The following is a 19906-nucleotide window of genomic DNA, read 5'->3' as shown; positions in this document are numbered from 1 at the left end:
TCCCCTCTGACTAGTTTGTAACAGGCCGCTAGAACCCCCCTCAGCCTTCTCTTGTGGAGGCTGAACAGGTTCAGGTCCCATAGCCTCTCCTCATATGTCCTGCCCTGATGCCTCCTGATCATGTGAGTGGCCCTCCTCTGGACACTCTCGATGCTGTCCACATCCCTCTTGAAGTGTGGCACCCAGAACTGGACACAGTACTCCAACTGTGGCCTGACCAGTGCCGCAGAGAGGGGGAGTATCACCTCCTTGGACCTGCTTGAGATGCATCTGTGGATGCATGATAAGGTGTGGCTGGCCTTCCTGACTGCATACTCACACTGCCGGCCCATGTTCACTGTTCAAGGTGTTGAACACTGTGGGCCCGAGGACTGAGCCCTGAAGAACCCCACTGCCCACATCCCTCCAGGCTGAAAATGACCCATCCACCACCACGCTCTGGGTGCAGCCCTCCAGCCAACTGGTGACTCTTCTGACTGTGTAGGCGTTGACAACACAATCTCCTAATTTTTTAACGAGAATGGGGTAAGAGACAGTGTCGAAGGACTTCCTAAAGTCCAAAACGAGTATGTCCACTGCTACCCCTGCATCTAAGGATCTTGTGACCTGGTCATAGAAGGCCACCAGGTTGGCCTGAAAGGACCTGCCTCTAATGAACCCGTGGTGGTTGCCCCTAAGCATAACGTCCCCTGCTGGCTCCTCGTGGACATGTGCCAGGATAATTCTCTCAAAAACCTTACCCAGGATCAAGATAAGACTAACTGGCCTATAGTTTCCTGAGTCCTCCTTCGTCCCTTTTTTGAAGATCGGAACCATGTTGGCCTTCTTCCAGTGCTCTGGCACCACACCAGAGCACTGTGAGTGCTCATAAAGCTGTGCCAGGGGTCCCACAATGACCTCAACTAATTCTTCAGCACTCTGGGGTGGAGATCATCCGGACCAGCTGATTTAAATAGGTTCAGTCCCTCTAGAAGTTCCCCGACTAGATCCTCCCTGACCCTTGACCTAGGTGCGCCTCCCCTGGGGCCTAAGGGGTCCTGATGCGGGGGTTGATCTGGTTCCTGCTCAGGAAAATGGGGCAAAGAAGTTGTTAAATAGGTTAGCGTTGTCGTCTGGTGTGATGACCAGATTTCCTAGCATGTCTTGCAGGGGCCCCACATTACCTGGTACCTTCTTTTTGCCCCCAGTGTATTTAAAAAAGGACTTCTTGTCCTTGATCCGGGTAGCTAGTCCCAGTTCCATCTCCGCCTTGGCTTTCCAGACCGCCCCCCTGCATCCCCAAGCAACCGCAGTATAATCCTCCCTGGTGATGACCCCTCCCTTCCATTGGGTATATGCCTCCCTTTTAGCTAGGAGACATTCCTGGATGCTTTTAGTGAGCCATGGGGGCTTTTGCACCCTCCTGCCCCCTTTGATCCATGTTAGGATTACTTCCCTTTGGGCTTGGAGGATCGTCTTCTTAAGGAGCAGCCACTCTTCTTGGACGCCTGACTCCCCTCCTCTCCGGGACCTCAGTGCCTCCCCGACTATTCTCCTTAGCTCACTGAATTCCGCCCTCCTGAAATCTAGGTCTCCTGCCTTGCTGCAGGCCTTTGCCACCTTGTGCTGGATGGTGAATTCCAGCAGGCGATGATTGCTGTTGCCCAGTTGGTCGAGCACTCGCAGCCCCCTCAGCAGGTCGTCACCTGTGGCCAGCACCAGGTCCAACAGGGCATCTCCCCTGGTAGGGCTGTGCACCTCCTGGGTTAGACAGAGGTCCTTCATTTCAACTAGGAACCTACATGAGCGGTCAGACCTGGCTGATTGCTCTTCCCAGCAGATGTCTGGAAACTTCAGGTCACCCATGCTGACCATGTCTTTTGACCTAACCACCTTCTTTGCTGTGCCCCAAAGTCATTTAAGGTGCATTACACCACCAAATTTGCTACAGCAGCTGGAATTAACACACAATATGATGCTGAATTTGCAAACTCGTGCAAACAGCAACACCATTAAACCGGTGCAAAAGGGCACTGAACCCGCTTTAATGTGTCATCTACAAATGCCCTTAAGTTCTAGCAATTCCACAGGCCCATTAAATACCAAAAGCCTAGAGGATTTTCTTTTCTCTGACTATAGATCTGAGCAATAAATAAATAAAAACATCTCACATAAAAATATAAAAATGCTTTCTTCACTAATGCATGCATTTCAAACTGCTACCAGTTTTGTGTACGTTTCTACCAACTACAAACAGCTACCAGAATTTTAGGAAATCTGGATCTTGGCTCATAATTGATGTTGCAGGTTTTCACTTTTCGGGAGTTTAACATGGGGTAAATATGTGCTATTCATATTTTTTACCTGTTCTCTCAACAAGATGAACGTGAGCCACCAATGCAATGCTGTGGCCAGCAAAGCAAACCAAGCTCTGGCATGCATCCACCAATGCGTCTCAAGCAAAACCAGGGAGGTCATCCTCCTGCTTTGCTTGGCCTTAGTGAGGCTGCAGCTGCAGTACTGCATCCAGTTTTGGGCCCTCCCCACTTCAGTAGGAATGTGGATAAGCTTGAGAGTCCAGAGGAGAGCCACCCACATAATCAAAGGCCAATAGGGCAAGCCTTATGAAGAGAGGCTGATGGACTCGAGACTCTTCAGCCTGGAGAAGAAAAAGCTCAGGGAAACTTGGTGGCAGCCTACAAGTATATAAGGGGCATGGCATAAGGACCTAGGAGAACAATTGTTCACCAGGGCTTCCCAAAGGATAACAAGGTCTAACATCCACAAACTCCAGGAAGGCTGATTCAGACTGGACATAAGAAAAAACTTCTTTACAGTCTGTGTGTCCAGGATCTGGAACAGACCCCCCCACCCAGAGATGGTGCAAGCACCTACTCTGGACTCATTCAAAAAGGCGTTTGGATGTTTATCTTGCTAGGATCGTTTGACCCCAGCAGATTTTCCACGTATGGCAGGGGGGCCTGGACTTGATCTCATGAGGTCCCTTCCAGCCCCTAATGTCTATGAAATCTATGAAGTACCAGATGGAAAAAAACAAAAGAAAGCAAAAAAGAGGGACAGATTTTGTTGTACAGTTACATCTGGGTAACTGTAGAGTGTCTTCAGTTAATTTAATTTTAAAATCATTGAAAAAAAAAAAAACCACAATGTAGTTACACTAGGTTTGGGCAGACTTTCATAGACAGGGTAGCTAGGAGCGGAGCTTGTTTTTCACTACCACTATCATAATAATGCCTTGAGGATTCAGTCATCAATCGAGACCCCTTGGCCTCCCTGTTCGGCACGGTACAAACACTTCTATTAAGACATTCTCACCATGGGAAAGAGGCCTAGGGAGTGGTAGCGACGTGATATGGCATTTGGCATAGTCTTGTTCCGAAGGTTCTTCAGCTCTTCCTGTGCCTCATGAAGCATCTCCATGCACTCTGCATACTTGTCTTCCAACTCTCGCAACTATAACATTTGAACAGAAAGCATACTGTGAGCCAAGCTAAATGCCCCCAAAAGTTTCAGAAGCATTTGAAATACTGATGGAAGAGAAAAACCCTATTTAAACAGAGAATAAGGATTAATTTTTATGAAAACTGAACAATGGCAAAAAAAGAATGAGACCAGAGAAATGGCATTTCAATCCTTACGAGTACTTAGACACAAATGTGTCCTGACTTACCTGACAGTTCTCTCTAAATATCTTCAATGCCCTCTACTCACCTAATATTAAGTAGTACCAGTTAGCATACACAAAGCACACACACGCATGCACACAAACACACAGATCTCTGGTAATCCTGGGCTAGCCTTTATTTTAGAAGAGCTGCAAAACTTTCCCATGTTGTCCCTTAAGTCCACCAGTATGCAGAAACTATGATCAGTAGGAATCAAGCTCTAAAGACAGGGGGAGGGTAATTAAGCCTCCATGCCTATTTCAAACCTTGACTTCCCAAAACGTGCATTTGTGGCAGGGAGGAGGGGAGCAATCCATCTACAGTGAAGCTGAGTGCAATTCATTTCATGCAGGCCTTGAATTGTTAAGAGATGGCAACAACTCTCACTGTGGATCTATGCTGGACCAGAAACAGGGATGTAGAGGTGAAAAGTACAGATAATGTTACTGATGCACTTCAGTACTAGCCAGGATACTCACTTCTGCTGTGAGTTGCCGCTGAGCATCTTTGGCTGCCCCCAGGTGCTGGACAAGTTCTTCATTTTCAACTGCACACTAAAATGGACCAAAAATGGTAAACTCACTGCAATACACTAATTACAGAGAATATCTTGTCATAGACAATGCAAACAGCAGAGCAATGTTTACATATATCTAATTCTGTATGTAATTAAAGTATTTTAATATTAGATACAGCATTACAACATTTCTGTGCTCTAAAATTAAAATCTCAGGCCTGGAACCACTGGGAATCCTTTATCTGAGGCATCTTTGGCAACAGCTTCGTCCTACTGAAGTTACTGAAGTTAAGGGAAGTTTTGCCATTGACTTCAACAAGACCAGAAATTACCCCCAATTGCTAAAGATAAATGTAACTTTTTTTTTTTTCAGTTTTCCATGTTAAAATACAGGGAATTAAATCAGATATTTATACATTTCTATAACAAAACAAGAAAATCAAAATGGTAGGCCAGCTTGTAAAGAAAATGATCATTCCTAAAACCGGTAAGGCAGGAGCAATTTCAGTCATGCCTGTAGATTTATTCTTTGCTAAAGCTCATTGATTTCAATATGAAAGGTAGGATTTAAATCAATTTAAACCTGCCTGCTAGTGCAGGAATAGCCTGCTCTGGGCTGTCTGCACCTCATTAAGGCTTAATTCAGAGGGTTTTTCTCCTAATAGCAGCAGCTAGATTGACAAAACTTTGTCAGTTTCAAGGGTGATGAAAGTACAACATGGGATTAACCACCTGCCAGGCATTTATACAATTTTCTAGTTGCTAAATGAGCCTGCTCTATACAACTCATGGGAATATGTATGACACAGGTTCATTTACTCATCCAACTACAGGTGAGAATTAAAACTTTATTACAATTTGGCATTTGAATTCCTTACAGCTTTTGCCTTTTTCTGAAGATCAACTATCTGAGAGAGAAGGTGGGTGATCTCTTCCTGCTGCCGGGCAGCATCTTCAGTTTTCTTTGCTAACTCCTCGGAGAGAGAGGCAATCTGGATGTTTGCATCCCCTTTAATGAGAGAGAAGCCATCATGACTACACGCCAACATACTTTAGCATGTGCTAATGATAGAAGACTGTGTAGAATTTTTCCCCCTAACACACAGCAATATACTCTCTAATGCCTTTTTGAGAAAGAATTAATGCTGCATGGCCAGCTTCACATCCACTAACAACGTATTCCATTATATTATGGGCAAAGCTGCCATTTGCAGTGAAACCTTTTTATTTAAGACAAAAAAGAAGCCATTAAGGGTTCATATTTAAAAGCCAATACCTGCAACTAAAGTCCATTAGTGAGATTCAATGTCATATTGTTTTCACATTGTACCATACTGAAAATAGAAAGCTATTATTCTAATTTCATTGTAATCAGATTACCCAGTGATATGTAAAATATGTTGCTCGCTAGGTCCATCTTTCCTATCAAAGAAAACATAATATTTTATTTTTTGTGTTTTAGTAAATATTAGGCATCAAATAATTAGAATGCCTAGTTCCCTAAAAACTATGACCGTGTGATCTAATTGTCCGTCTATCATTACTAGGTAGATGGACAACTAGATATCATGCTAGAATATCAGAAAATAATGATCTATGAACTTGACATCCTCATGACATGAATACTGCTTTAAAATTTTATAGTGAACAAATTGAGAACATCTGTTTAGAAAGCCACAGTTCCTAATTCTCCTTTAAACTAAGAACATACAAGCTGCACACTGAGGGGCACAGGCTCCTGGCAAGCTATCAGCATCCAAAGTATTGCACTTACTTTGAATGAAACCAAATAAAATACAGATGATATTATCTAGATAATTGGACATCAAATCTTACAAATCCTAAGTATTTTTTGTTCCGTCTCTGTTCATATAAGTACTGGGTGCACTGTAAAACACAGAGCTGTATTTGGCTACCACCACAGAATCACAATACAGCTTAGTTCATACTTTTACACTGGCTGCTTAGAAGAAATGCCAAGGCTAAGAAAACACTCCTTCACTAAGAAAAAGTGCAAAAAAATGTTTGACATATTTACTTTAGGCCTCAGCTTTCTTGTGTGCACTGGTACCTAACAAAAGGTATGAAAGTTTCCCCTCTCAAACCTTGTCCTTATGCTTCTTTGGTAATTTATATAGCTATTGTGAATATGTTGCAGTTTATTTTGAGGGTCTGCACTTAAACTGAAATACCTTGAAATTAAAAACCTATGGCTTAATCCACAGTATTCCCATATTCAGTGTAAAAATACTTTAGCTTTCTCACACAGTACATAGAGTAAATGCTAAAAAAAAAAACAAAACTGAGCAATTTTTAACCTTGTACCTATTTCTACTAGCAATCCTAGAGATTAAACATCTTGGGTTAAACTGATAATAGCTAGTAGGGACATAAAAGACCACAGGATTTATTTACAGCTCAATCTAAATGTTAAACAATAATGTCAGATGTGAAGGGGGGAGGGGAGGAAAAAAAAGACAAGACATACTCAGCTCTTTCACACAGTCATTTACAAGCTGCTGTTCTTTCTCTTCATAAGTAATTGTTTCAGTCTTCAGCTGACAGGCCTGTTCAAAAGATCCACAGCAAAACATACCAGTGTTAGCATCCTGGTTGTCTTCTACTCCACTAGAGTGTTTACATTTGCTCCATAATAGCAGATCCCTTTTCAAGTCACAAGAGACAATGAGAAAGGAACCTGTTTCCCTGCCATCTGCAGTCACAGAAGTTTGCATCTACTATCACATTACCACAAGATGTCACCACTGTACACAGAACAAAGATAAATAACCCTGACAGTATGCAGAGAACACAAGGTTTAAACTAATTACCTAGACAGAGATAGTTTGACATCTCTAAAACAGATGACCTCATATGTGTTACCGTGCATTTTCATTGGGAACACTGGAAACCCTGGACTATGCTATATAGCATTCTCTCATAACACCCTCAAAGAAAGCAGCTTTCACTCCTAGGCCTACTTAAGTTAGCATCAAAAAACTCCCACATACTGCATCACAAGCACTTATATTGCTTATCATCCCTCAGGTATTTTATATGAAGGTGAAGCATACTGCACTCTGATCAAAAACATCCTGTTAAACAGGTCTGTTGCAAGCTGACTTGCATCTGTAGTAGGAAAGCTAAATGAAGCTGTGGATCTGCGTGCATCATTCCCAGATCAAAATGTTTATTCTACTACCCCATTCACTTAAAGTTCACAAATAACATATCCTCAAATTCTCAAAGTAAATTGTACTGAAAAACCTTAAATAAATGGTACTCATTTGTAAATGTTAACTAACAGACATATAACTCCGTCAACCCAAATTGCTTGTAATTCTTTTGAACCATCAAAAAAGATGAAACTCAAACAACAAAATCCATTAATATTAAAACAAGGTGAAAAATATGACTTAATACACCCTAATTAAGGCCATTTGCAGTAATTTAGATTAGCTCCCTCCTAATATATTTAGAAGTCATTAGTGTCCATTCTTAACCATTGGTGAATATTAAGAACATTGTGCCAGTCTACAGATTTAGAGCCACAGAGATGGTTCATCCATGTTCCAGATACCAGTGTGCACAGAACTGTTAAATTTTAGGGCAGTGTTTTTCAACTTTTTTTAATTTGCGGACCCTTATTAATTTTCAAATGGACCTGCAGACCTCTTTGAATTGTTAGTATGGGTATTCACATACTTCTGATTGAATATATTAATCTTTTGTGGACTCCTTAGACTTAGTCTGAGCACCACAAGTTAAAAGCCACTGTTGTATGGTATAAAACTTTATACTAACATGCTTATAGAACTGTATTGTCTGATTACGAAACTCAGAAGAAAGGCTCATTTTCAGTTTTGTAGATTTCACTTGTACTCTTAATATCAGAAGATCAATGTTGGTTAGTTAATGTCGCTGCAGTAGGATCTGCTATGTCACCTACAGGATTATAGGGTACTAACTCCCCTAACAAGATTCCATTAATAGCATTTATTAAAATCAAGTTTTCAGCACATCTGTTCTCACAATAAAAGGAAAGCATAGGTACAACAAAATAAATGAGGGAGAAGTTTCACCTCTGATCTAAGCACAACATTCTCCTCCTCAAGGTCTTTGAGTTTCTTTTGAAGAGAATCCAAGTGAAAATAGTTCTGGACAGAGGAGGACGACTCGTTCCTCTTCAGCCTGGTAACCAAAACATTAATTAGCGTTTAGTTCTATTGTTTTCTGCCAACATGCATTTGAAACCTTGACCAGCATCACACAAGGTGAGAAAAAAGGGGACAAGCTGTAAAGAGGTCTCAACAGATAGAGTTATGAAAAAATTCAGTATTGTCACTCTACATTATTTGTGGCAATACATTTTCATCAACTTTTTAAAGTAAAAGTGTCAGTTTGCCTTATTCCTCACTTCCCATGGAAAAGCTATTCAGCCCTGGGTATTAAAAAGAAAGCCATCTTTTCCACATGCAGCTATACAAGGAGTAATCTAATACTTTCATGATTAATGCAGCATATGCTCTACCAAAATGCTGCAATAACTTTGCAAACAAGAGGACAAGGGCAGATAACCTCCTCAAAGTCTGCAATGAAGCAGCTAACTGCCTGGCAAACACTGTGAACCATGCTTCATCTCCTCTCTCTGTCAAACACTGCATGGCATTTTTAGCTATTCCTCCAGCCTTTTCCAGACATAACAGCATGAATATGGAGGTTATCCTTCCAACACTGAGTTCTATTTGCCCTTACACACAGCTCTGCCATGTGAAAGTTAGGGGTGGAACACAGAACTGACTTGTGACCCTGTGGACCAGTCCAGGCCAATGCAACTGTAATAGCTTATGGAACAGTATATCCTTGGCCTTTGGCTTCCTTTCTTCCCCCCTTCTTACACTGGAATCAGCACAGCTGCTCTGACACAAACCGTTAACAGTATGAGTGGGCAGTGTAAGATGGGAATTTAGAGTTACATCCCCAACTTCATTTGTTCTAGTCCAGAGGTAGCCAACCTATGGCGTGGGTGCTACAATCGGCACAGGCAACCTCTGTGTGGGGCACATAACAGATTGGAGATGTGACAGCCAACATCGTGGCAGACAGGGCAGGGAGAAGAAAGCAAAGCAGCAGCTTGGTTGGGGAGCACAGTGCAGGGACCAAAAGCTGAACAGTACATCAGGTAAGGGAAATGGATCAGACTGATACTGAGGAAGGATACAGGGCATGCCTGCCATAAAGGTTGGCTCCTACTGTTCTATTCTATTTGACCCTCTCTGATCCCCCACAAGGGTATCAACATTATTCAGAGACTCCCTGTACAGACCCACACCAAAAAGTCTCATTCCCATTCTGGTATGATAACTCACGGTGTAGTGCAGATGGATTCCGGCTCGCTTTCTTCAGCAGCACTAGTATAGAACTGGAGCAGCTCATCCTTCATGGACAACTCATGGCGCAACTGAGAAACCTATACAAAAAGAAAGGGGTTAAGGTCTATCGCTTCCTTCCCAGACATATTTTTAATAGCAAAATCACTAGTTTTCATTTGATATGCAAATCACCTCCATCAGACTAGTCAAGGGACTAGTGTGCTCCAGACATACTATTTCATACTCTGAACCTGATTCACTACTGCACTGCTCCAGATTTGTATCAGTGAGACCATGTGGACTTCAGTGGTGTTACAATGGACTGTGGGTGTGAATCAGGTTCAGATTCATTTGTTTTTGATGTGAAGATTGTAACCATTTGGTTTAGACATTTGCCACAATTATTCCTGACTGACTGATCCAATTGGAGAATGTAGGGCCCTCAAAATAGGGTTCTCTTTGGGCAGCACTCTGATGCTTCATGTAATACCAAATGTGACAATTCCACTGCTTAACAGTTCTGGCCACAGGAAATCATTATTCCAAATGATTTGTATTAGCCTCCAAATACAATACAAGGCATTGGTTTTCAGAGGATATTTCTTCTCTGAAAAACAATTCAGCAGAAACAGTATCAAGGAGTCCTATGTCTACTGGAACAAACACACCAAGTTTCAAAGTAAATGGGTATGTTTCTTCCCTGTAATAGTTAGCTCTGCAAACACAAAAGCTTTCTTCCACACTGTGCTTCATCACAGGTCAAAAAGAGCCTGCTGGCCAAATTGGACAATAATTGGAGAACAACACTTCTTCATCCTCACAGATTTAAATTAAGCCCTCAATGGAAAAATCTGATTGCAGTGCATTTGCAATAGACGTTAATGCCACCACTTAATTAGCATCATTATTGATGATACCTAAGGAGAAAGGCAAAACATTTAGTTAATCTGCTCTTGTACAACATGACCAGACCCCAAGTTTCTTAACCATTAGGACACTGTACAATGCCCATTTGTTCAAGCAGGCTTTAGTGTGAATGGTATGCCAGGCCTATTGCTGATTATCACTGGTAAATATATCTTTAGTTAACATCTGTTATATTGATTCCTGTTTTAGATGCATGTTCCCCTGGACATGAATTAAACACCACAATTTACCCAAGTATTGCAGTGCTACATACCATACATTCTGTTGTTCTCCATTTTGCAAAGGATATCCAGGGGGCAAAAAAACCTGCAGAGCTGCATACACAGTGGCAGTGCATGGCACCTGAGGCCAGGGCCTGGTTGGTCAGAGCTGCACTCCTCTGCTAGACAGGCTCCATGCAGCAGGATCACCACTGCTGCAGCCCCAGAAGGGCCCCAGGAGTCCAGATAAGGCTGCTGGAGCCAGTCTCCCTTGCCCCACCTAGGGTAACTTGCCACGCACCAGCGCATGCAAGACACAGGCACTCCCCGAGGACAACTAGTGGCAGCACACCTTGTGCCACTGCTAGTTGTCTCCAGGGAACCAAATGTCCACGCACATCTGGACACAGCCACTGACTTCAATGGAACTACTCACAAATCTAAACATTTAGCTTTGGCCTAAAGCACCTTGCTAAACTGAGACCCTCTTGAGATGCACATTTTAACATGCAAGAAAGTATATGGAAGTGTTTTTTCTGTATATTGTCTGACAGTATAATCTGAGTGAATTTTCTTGTTTGAGCTTCAATGGCAGTCTCAGCATCTCCTCTCAACCTACCCCTATACTCCGAATCTTCATTCTCTCCAAGAACCAAATAGACAGAACTCAGACAACACAGATAAAGTAAGCTTTGGAGAGACTACACTGGGCCCAATTCTCTTCTCATTCTGGTGTAAGGCAGGTTATTAACTTTAGCAAAGTCAGTAGAGTCCCTCTAGCATGAGGGACATCAAAATCAGCCTTACACTAAGCATTCAGTTGCACTCTAATTAAGAGCAGCAAATCTTGCATGCTGTGCGTTAAAAACTACAGGACTCATTACAGACACATACCAATTTGAAGACCTTTAGTCCCTCCTTACAACTCCCCCAAAGTGGATCCTAATGCATTAGGAAACACAGGATAAGATTCCAGGAATCAAGCTTGATCTGAGATCCCAGGCTGATCAGCATGCTCAGTTCCTAGGATTTTACTTGATTCTGGGGGTTTGGATGTTTTCCTCCCACCTCTGAGCATCTCATTCAGTGGTGTCAATCACTTCTGGAAAACAGCTGCATCCAGCCTACCACAGCCAACAAGACAGTCATCACAGATGTCAGAAGCCAAGAAAGGGGCAAACAGGATCTCTCCCCCCAGGTAAAGAAATAGAAAAGAAAGAGTTGAGTTGAAAATAGAGGATGATTTTATAAGGTCCTTACTCTTGTGCAGTCCTTACATTCATTATAAGTAAGGGTTTACAGAATGAGGCCCATTATTTACACTGTAGCTCTAATTGTTGGCTAGGTTGCAAATAAAGCAATGAAGATACACAGTGGTCTCATGTCCTTTATTCGTATATGCTGACAACAGCCATGCAAAGGTCTACATAGCAAATGCATCTATTTTTTGTTGTACCTTTCACTGTTATTTTTTTTTAGATTAGTATTTTTTTCTGCCAACTTTAACCATCAGAGAAAACCTCATTTTGACAATGAATTGTACTGGAAGCACTGCACTTCCAGCACATAGAAAGGATAACTAGACGAAGAAGTTGAAGAGGATTAAGCAATGTAGTAAACAGAGCAATTTAGAAAAGAGAGTGCAAAGACCTAGCAACCTTCTCTACTCTAATCCAGACTGACAGTTTGTGTTACTCTGGTTCTTAGATCAGATAAATTTCTCTACCAACTAAGAACCTCCACAGATGAGACTCTTAGATCAGATTTCAAAGCAGACAGGTTTAAGTTGAGACAGGGAGACAGGCTTTACTTCAGAAGCTCTTGGACCATCTGAAGAGTTATTTCCGCAATGAAAGCAATTTACAACCAAAACTTTTGTTCAATACAATATTTAAGCCATTGGTAAATATTTCTGAAACAGCAGGGCAATGGTCTACCATGCACAGAGTTAAGCTACGGTGTTTGCTTCAGTGTACTCGGCCTTTTGTTTTCTAATGTCATACAGCAGATGCAAATCTCAATTTCCACAGTTTAATTTTACTGGAAAGTATAATACCGGGTAGAAATTAGTAACAATTAGATGGCAGATTGATTGGTGTTGTAGTCATAACGATCCAGGAATTATACAAGAGGCAAGGATTTTAGGAGTGATATCTTCTATTGGACCAGCTACATGCTTGGGATAAAATTAGACATGCTTTTTAAATGCATTCAAAGGCAAGGGACCTGAGAAAGAATGATTTACATTTGAAAGCTTGTCTAACTTTAACCCACCCCTGCAGTTGGTCCAATAAAAGATGTCACCCTAAAGAAATCCTTGCTGTTAGCAAATAAATCAAACTGAGAAGGGAAACGTTCTGTCTGTTTTTAGAAGAAGAAATGAACATTCAAATTAGCTCGAGGAAGCATCCAAGAAAGGCTGCTGTAGGTAGAGACATTTCATCTAAAAAGGCTAAAGTAGGGCAAAATATAATCCATGGGGTAAAAGGATCCACCTTGAATAGAACTGCCTAAATCATGCATGTTAAAGACATCATAACAGTAATCCTATCATGATCACAGACTGTACTTGAATTATTATTTTTGTTTCACATGGTGGGGGAGGGACAGGGTGGGAGGCCAGCACATACACACATGCATGCAAGTACAATCTATGTATTTTACTTATGCCCACAAACATATGTGAAGACAATGTGTGTGTGACAAATGGCAGGGCCACAGTGATATGGCTTTGAGATTTTATTAGCATGCTTGGAAGCATTCCTATCTTACCTACAAGTAGGAAGACACTGCAAGTCAGAATATATCTAGATTACCTCCAGGCTGTGCCCAGGTACAGATCCATGAAGCACACCCCTCTCTCAATCCCTCCCTGCATGCCAACTCCCAAAACCAAAAAACCTAACAGCCTTGCAGCAAACCTTAACAGGCTGTCAGCGCTACTCTCAGGCTCCCTAACTTGGGAATATTTACTATTTACTAGTGCTAACTCAGGACTGCTATTTCTGGGATTTGGCCTATGTGGAATGGGAGAAGAAGGGCAGAGCATGCTTCACAGCAGTGCAAACAGGCATGACAGTAGTTATGTAGAAATACCCTGATACACGTCATGCCTTACAGGTGCTAAAGCAAAGTCCTTCTATTTTATGCCACAAACTGATATGGAAGTGTGTCATACACTGCAAATAAAAAAAAATGTTTATTTTAAGAACAGTTTAGATAATTAAAAAATATTTATTGGGACTATTATCTCTCTCTGTACAGCCTGTTGGTTTAGCTATTATGGCTCCAAGTATACAAGATTCAAAGAAAGCTACAAAAATTATTAGAACTAGCCTAAGATTTCCTTCATGCAAAACTGCCCTGGCTTTTAATCCCTGCATCTTGGTGGAAACTCTGTATGTGGTCCCACTGAAAAAGTTGCAATATCTTAGTGGTGCCAACTTCTTTTCCTTCATCTCCAAAAAGGCTGGTAATAGTGTGGTTCAACTGCCACACAACTGAAGGTGAGCAAGGAATCTGTTTTTCCCCCCCTCCATAGCAGATCACTTTCCTATACAGTATATTTCCCATTTATTACACATGTATGATTCCTTCATGCACACTTGGTTTATAATCCCATTTCTCACATTTAATCCAAAATCTTTGAGCATCTCCATTTACCACCATTTTTATTATATATATATCTCTCTCTATGAATAAAAGAGATTTTTCTGATGGCCCCAATTTTTTTTTTTTTAATCTCAATGGTGCTCAGCCTCTAGCCCACAGACAAGATCCTGCCTGCAGAGCCATATCATTTGGTCCATGGGGATTCTCCAGAAATTGGGCATTGGAAAAATCAGTAGTAGCATTAATTGCTGCTTCCCTGCTGACAAGTTTCCAGCTCCATGGGAAGCTCTGCAGGCCAGATAATGGCCCTGCATGCTAGACTGCTCTGACACATGGCTGGATCCAGGCACATGGGGATGGACTAGTGTCCAGCCAGATTCAGACACATGGGGTCACACCTGGGAACTAACCCCACATGGGATCCAGCCTGCAGACCAATCCCAGCACTCACTTCTAATCCTTTGGGGCAGCAAGCTAACATGCATCAGCGTTGTATTAAAATGGGGTAATTAGGACATTTTTATGGTTCTGTTTGAGATGGATTCAGTTGGGATTATACTGCATCTGGCTTTTCATCCTTGGGACTACTCTGAATAAAATTAAATAGGCAAATAGGCATGAGATTTCTGTCATACCGTATGAAGCAAATATGACTCCAAGAATACAAGAATACTTAAATGTTTTTATATATTCTATACCATCATTATATCACACACACATACAGAATATGTGTATCAAAATCCTAGCATGTCTTCCTGTCCAAAATTTATGCACGCGCTATACTCCAGAAACCTACATACCAACATTTCACCAGTCAGTCACATTTCTATGATCTTTCATAAAAGATCAAAGAATATTAATGATCTTTAAGGGTATTTGTGGCTGGAAGCTTGCAAAGAATAATTTTTCCAACTATTTGAATTGGTCTAATAAAAAAATATCAGATTTACCCAGGGAACCTTGCCTACCTATGTCCTTAGACCAACATGGCTACAACTTATACCCCAAAGAAAATGAATGACACACAAGATGAAACTGAGCAAAAGAGGACTTTTTTTTTTAAAGCACCACTGGCTGTAGAGAAAGCATGTGTGCATATGTCCTTACCTCTTCTCTGATATGTTCTACCTGCTCCTCAAGCAGTTCATTTCTCTCGGTTAGCGTTTTATTCTTCTTTAACAGTGACTGGCCAATCCGAGCAGCTAATTCCAAGTCTCGCTCTTTCTGTGAAATAGAAAGAAAAGAAGGTTGATTTCAAATGTTGTGTTCACTTAGAAAACAACTGGCTCTTCCAAGGAGGACGGAAAGTAAATCTGCACTACAAAGAAAAGAACGAACGCTCTGCAAAAAAAAGAAACTAATAATTTCTGTTCATTTTCTTGTCCTATTTCTGCTTAGGCTATACCCACATAATTCAGAAACACTGACATGTACAGTTAGTTAATGAACTATACAAATGAAAGCACAGCCTTAGAGGTTTAATGTAAAAATATTCATGTTAAATTTTCTTCTTGAACTTTTGCACAGGGCTTGTAGAGACCACTTGGGATTGTATTTTAAGGGCTTTTGAAACATAGCACAAAACAGTTAGAACACATTTGGATCTCTCAGCTACTGTATTTCTCAGTTTCTCCATTGCTCCACTTCAAATAAAACAGATTTCAGTAACCGTAGAATCACTTTCATTCACAGTCACCAAGTAAATCTTTTCTTTCAATAGCTTCAGAAAAAAAGAAGCAACTGTGTTAAAGTTGCAAGGCTTTATTATCACCATCTAGGGTAGGGGAGAAGGTGGCCTATTGCAAAAAGGAGTCGATCCAACAATAGTTCTGGAAGGTAGGGAAAAGGACATCTAAGAGAGCCGAATGGAAATGGGCAATTAAGCAATATTCTATCATAGATTCTAGGGTCAGAAGGGACTTCAGTGGGCCATCTAGTCCGACCCCCCTGCCCTTGCAGGCAAGAAAAGGGTCACCAAACCTGGGATCATGTGTTCCCAGCCAGGTGTCCATCCTGTCTCCTCTTGAAGACCCCCAAGGATGGGGTGAGCACCACCTCCCTTGGAAGCCCATTCCAGATCCTGGCAACCCTGACCTTGAAGAACTTTTTTCTAAGGTCAGGAACAGAGGCTGTCACCCCACATGACTGGTGTGCTTAATTTCTTCAGTTTAACTAATTTAAAGATCTCTTCTTTCTAAAGGACTCAAAACTACAGGAAAAAGCTTTTTATACTTTTCTCTCTCTTTCTCACCCACAAGCAATCAGACAACCTATAAGTAAGTCTCACTAGGGCTAGTAGTCCTACATTTATCGCACAATAAATGGGCTACTTGCTCAGTAAAGTGTAATGTGCCACACATTCAACCAAATTATCACACAATAAAACGACAAAACCACATTAAATATAAAACAGCTTTGTGGCTGGTTTGCATAGCACTTTAATTTCAACATGTGGTGCAGAACTCTCTTACCCCCAGCTCCTGTGCTCCAAACTACATACGCAGATAGATGCACACCCCAACAGCTGCGTAATGAGATGTGAGGAATTTCATCCCAAACAACAACAATTGCGTATCCTGCCGTACCAGATCATGAAACTTTGGTGTGGCAGGATGTGCACTTTTCTGGAAGATCAGGCTTTTGATTAAGCTCTTGGGGAAAAAAGGTGTTTTACAGAGTATCATATAACTTTGCCATACTGTATGAGTGCTTTTATAAATAAGAGACTGGTTTTCCTGTTAGATATGTAAAAACCTGTGTGTGGCAGTGATGCCATTTTCCCATTTTCCTCTTTTTTTTGCTTAGTTCCTTCTTACGAAAGCTAATTTGGTTCCTTTCAGGTTATACACTGAAAAATATCCACCTTGTAACTTGTTTCCTTTGGCCTGCAATTGTTGGACTCACTGATGACTAATATTTATTGCCTGTAACTCACACAAAGTTTCTGCAAAGAAGCCAGTGATCAGTCACCAGCAACAGGGGTTTGAATTAACTTAGTTTCAAATGCCTCCACTCAAAATAACAGCAGAAAAGCAGAAATTGTGTTTACCAACACAGTTTGCCCATAAGGCATAAATAACAGTTACGCTGCTGATCGTTGCCATTGTTTTCAAACAGTTCTCAATATAGGAGGCCAAGCCTATTGTTGAACTAGAAGCCCACAGCTCTTTCTAGCCAAAAATGACACATGGACTTCCAGACTACACAAGTGCCAAAAGGCCTTACAAATGAACTTGTGATATGCAGCAAGCCAACATCTCCAAAAATACAAGCTGGCCCACTGCACAAGTCCAAAAATGGGAAACATATCTTCATACTGTACAGTATTACCCAGAGAAAGGATGAGCCAGTGGTGAGGATTCTAGTACCTGGTGAGGAAGCCTAGGTTTAATTCTTTGTTCTGCTACAGATTGCACAAGCAATTGCATATAACTCATAAGGTCTGTGCAATAAACTGGGGGCTATGAAGATGATATCCTGTCTCCTACATCACTGGGATATGTATTAAAATTGTAAGTACTCAGATACCATGACAACAGGAATCACAGAAGCACCCCAGCTACAAACATATTTATGAAACAGCTGAGGAGGCTAGAAAGCTTACATTCAAGTAAATGCACAAAGCTCTCTTAAGCCATGCCAACACCCTCGTTTAGGCATGGAGACTCGTCTCCCATACCCTCCCTTCATCTTCTCCCCAGGCAACATAGTTTATTCAGGCTATAAGGCTGGAGTAGTCCCTTTTGAGAGGAGAGACTCAACATTTCTTTAAAATCCTTCCCTTCCCCCCACTAAATATCATTAATGTGCATAATGGCAGGAAAGGAGCCACCCTCAACTCCTGTACGTGGGAACAGCAGCGTAGGATCCTAAGACCTATTCAGATGGATACTTTCTCCATCACAGGAAAGGGACTGCATAATCGCATCCATACACAAAAGAAAGACTGGATTTTGTCATGGTATCTGAGTACTTACAATTTTGGCCTGATGAACAACATATTGATAAATATTTTCCTTACTGAGAAATATTGGTGTATTGGTTCTCTGCATATGACCCACAGAAAATTTCTTCTTGAAGGGGAAAGCACACTGCTTCAAAAAGCTGGCTCAGGGCATTCCCTGACACTGTTCCCAGAACCTTGCTTGTGATATCAACGCAAACTCAGACTGTGTGTACTCTAGGAAGAGACAGGTGTGGGCAAATATAGATTACTCAAACCTGCCCCTAATAAAAAAGTGGTGGGGAAAACATCTCCACTTTTCAATAGCCAGCCTGGCTAGAAATAATTCTGGATTGGTCCAGTTCCTAAATAAAGAAAACAAATTACTCCTGCCTTTGAAGCTATGAGAGACTATCAGAAATTCTCATATAAAAGGAAGCAAGAATATATTTGTAGGTTTCCAGATATAGAATCGCTGCTGACAAAGTCAGGCCAACAAATGCAAGCAAAATAAATCAGCAGAAAGAAGCATGAAGACACAGTATAGGAGGGATTAGAACAGTAATCAACAAATAGTCATTCAAGGGCTGTATCAGAGTCTTAATATGGACATACATGGGGAAAATTGCTTTAAAAAGATGCAAGTAAGCACAAAGGCCTCTGTCCTTCAACCAGATACATTAAGGCCCATGCTTCACCCTTTCTACCAATTCACATACTCAGGCTAGCACTGCATAAAATGGTAGCTGTGTCCTTATACTCAAAGCTTCATAGTATGCAACATTATTTATAAACCTCCAGGGATTATAAATAAGAATACATTGTTACTCTTTATCTCAACAATGCCTTGCAGATGTGATCTGAGAAAATATATTACTTACTTTTCTTTTAAATCAGGTCTCTTTGGTCAATTTTATTAGGCCATTTAGTATGTTTAAATACCATCCTGTAGTTCATTTTTCTCTCTCACATTTCTTGAAAACTGTAACCCATCATAACTATTTAAAGCTGATGTGCTAGAATATTTTTAAAAATAAAGGCACCAGAATGTAAAGAAAAAAAGCCTAGGGAGACAGGATGGGAAGAATACATTGACTCAATGGCTACATGCTTTTTTGAAGGTTATAACCACTCAGACACAAATAAGTAAACTAAAAATGACTTGGGAGCTTAGTTTTTATTTAAAATCAGGAGTATGCTATCTATAATACTTACTATCCATATAATATGCCTGCATATAAACTTCATTCTTCCCTGCCCAACTTTCAGTGTAACCACATTTTGCCTGTCACTAATTGCATTTGGTAAGAGTCAAGTAGATTTGCTTTAGCCTTGTGCAAACACATAAGCAATGCATCTGTACAGCTAATATAAATAAATGGAGCACCTTTTGTTAACAAAAATATTTCCCTTATGAATTACACATATACATGTAGAATTAAACTATTTCCTTCACCCTGACTAGCAAGTTGGAAAACATAAGTATTCTATGTTTACATGTTACGGGATGACTCCTTAATACTTCTCTCTCAGAATGGGAATTGCTGGGTAAAGAAACACTTGCCTCTTCAAGAAGACGTGTAACAGCATCTATGTCATTGTATGTTTTAGTCATCTGGCCCACTCTTTCAGCACATAAAACTGCAGGAAAACAAAAGGTAAACATCTGT

General features: G+C 41.0%; 1 protein-coding gene across 5 annotated transcripts in view; it reads right to left on the bottom strand.

Annotated features, from left to right (window-relative positions):
- The window catches only part of TRAK1 (trafficking kinesin protein 1), a 91030-nt gene that overhangs the window by 26904 nt on the left and 44220 nt on the right, over positions 1 to 19906 (bottom strand). For all 5 annotated transcript variants that reach the window (XM_019537443.1, XM_019537437.1, XM_019537462.1 and 2 more), the window contains 8 exons: positions 19801 to 19877; positions 15401 to 15517; positions 9552 to 9652; positions 8265 to 8373; positions 6671 to 6749; positions 5061 to 5191; positions 4145 to 4219; positions 3316 to 3453 (listed from right to left, as the gene is read on the bottom strand). In XM_019537443.1, the coding sequence (XP_019392988.1) occupies positions 3316 to 3453; positions 4145 to 4219; positions 5061 to 5191; positions 6671 to 6749; positions 8265 to 8373; positions 9552 to 9652; positions 15401 to 15517; positions 19801 to 19877 (827 nt within the window). The remainder of the gene's footprint in view (positions 1 to 3315; positions 3454 to 4144; positions 4220 to 5060; positions 5192 to 6670; positions 6750 to 8264; positions 8374 to 9551; positions 9653 to 15400; positions 15518 to 19800; positions 19878 to 19906) is intronic.

Source organism: Crocodylus porosus, unplaced genomic scaffold (assembly GCF_001723895.1).
Source record: "Crocodylus porosus isolate Cpor-Errol unplaced genomic scaffold, CroPor_comp1, whole genome shotgun sequence".
NCBI classification, from domain to species: Eukaryota; Metazoa; Chordata; order Crocodylia; family Crocodylidae; genus Crocodylus; species Crocodylus porosus.
Note: the sequence above shows the minus strand (reverse complement) of the source record. Positions and strands in the feature narration are given on the sequence as shown.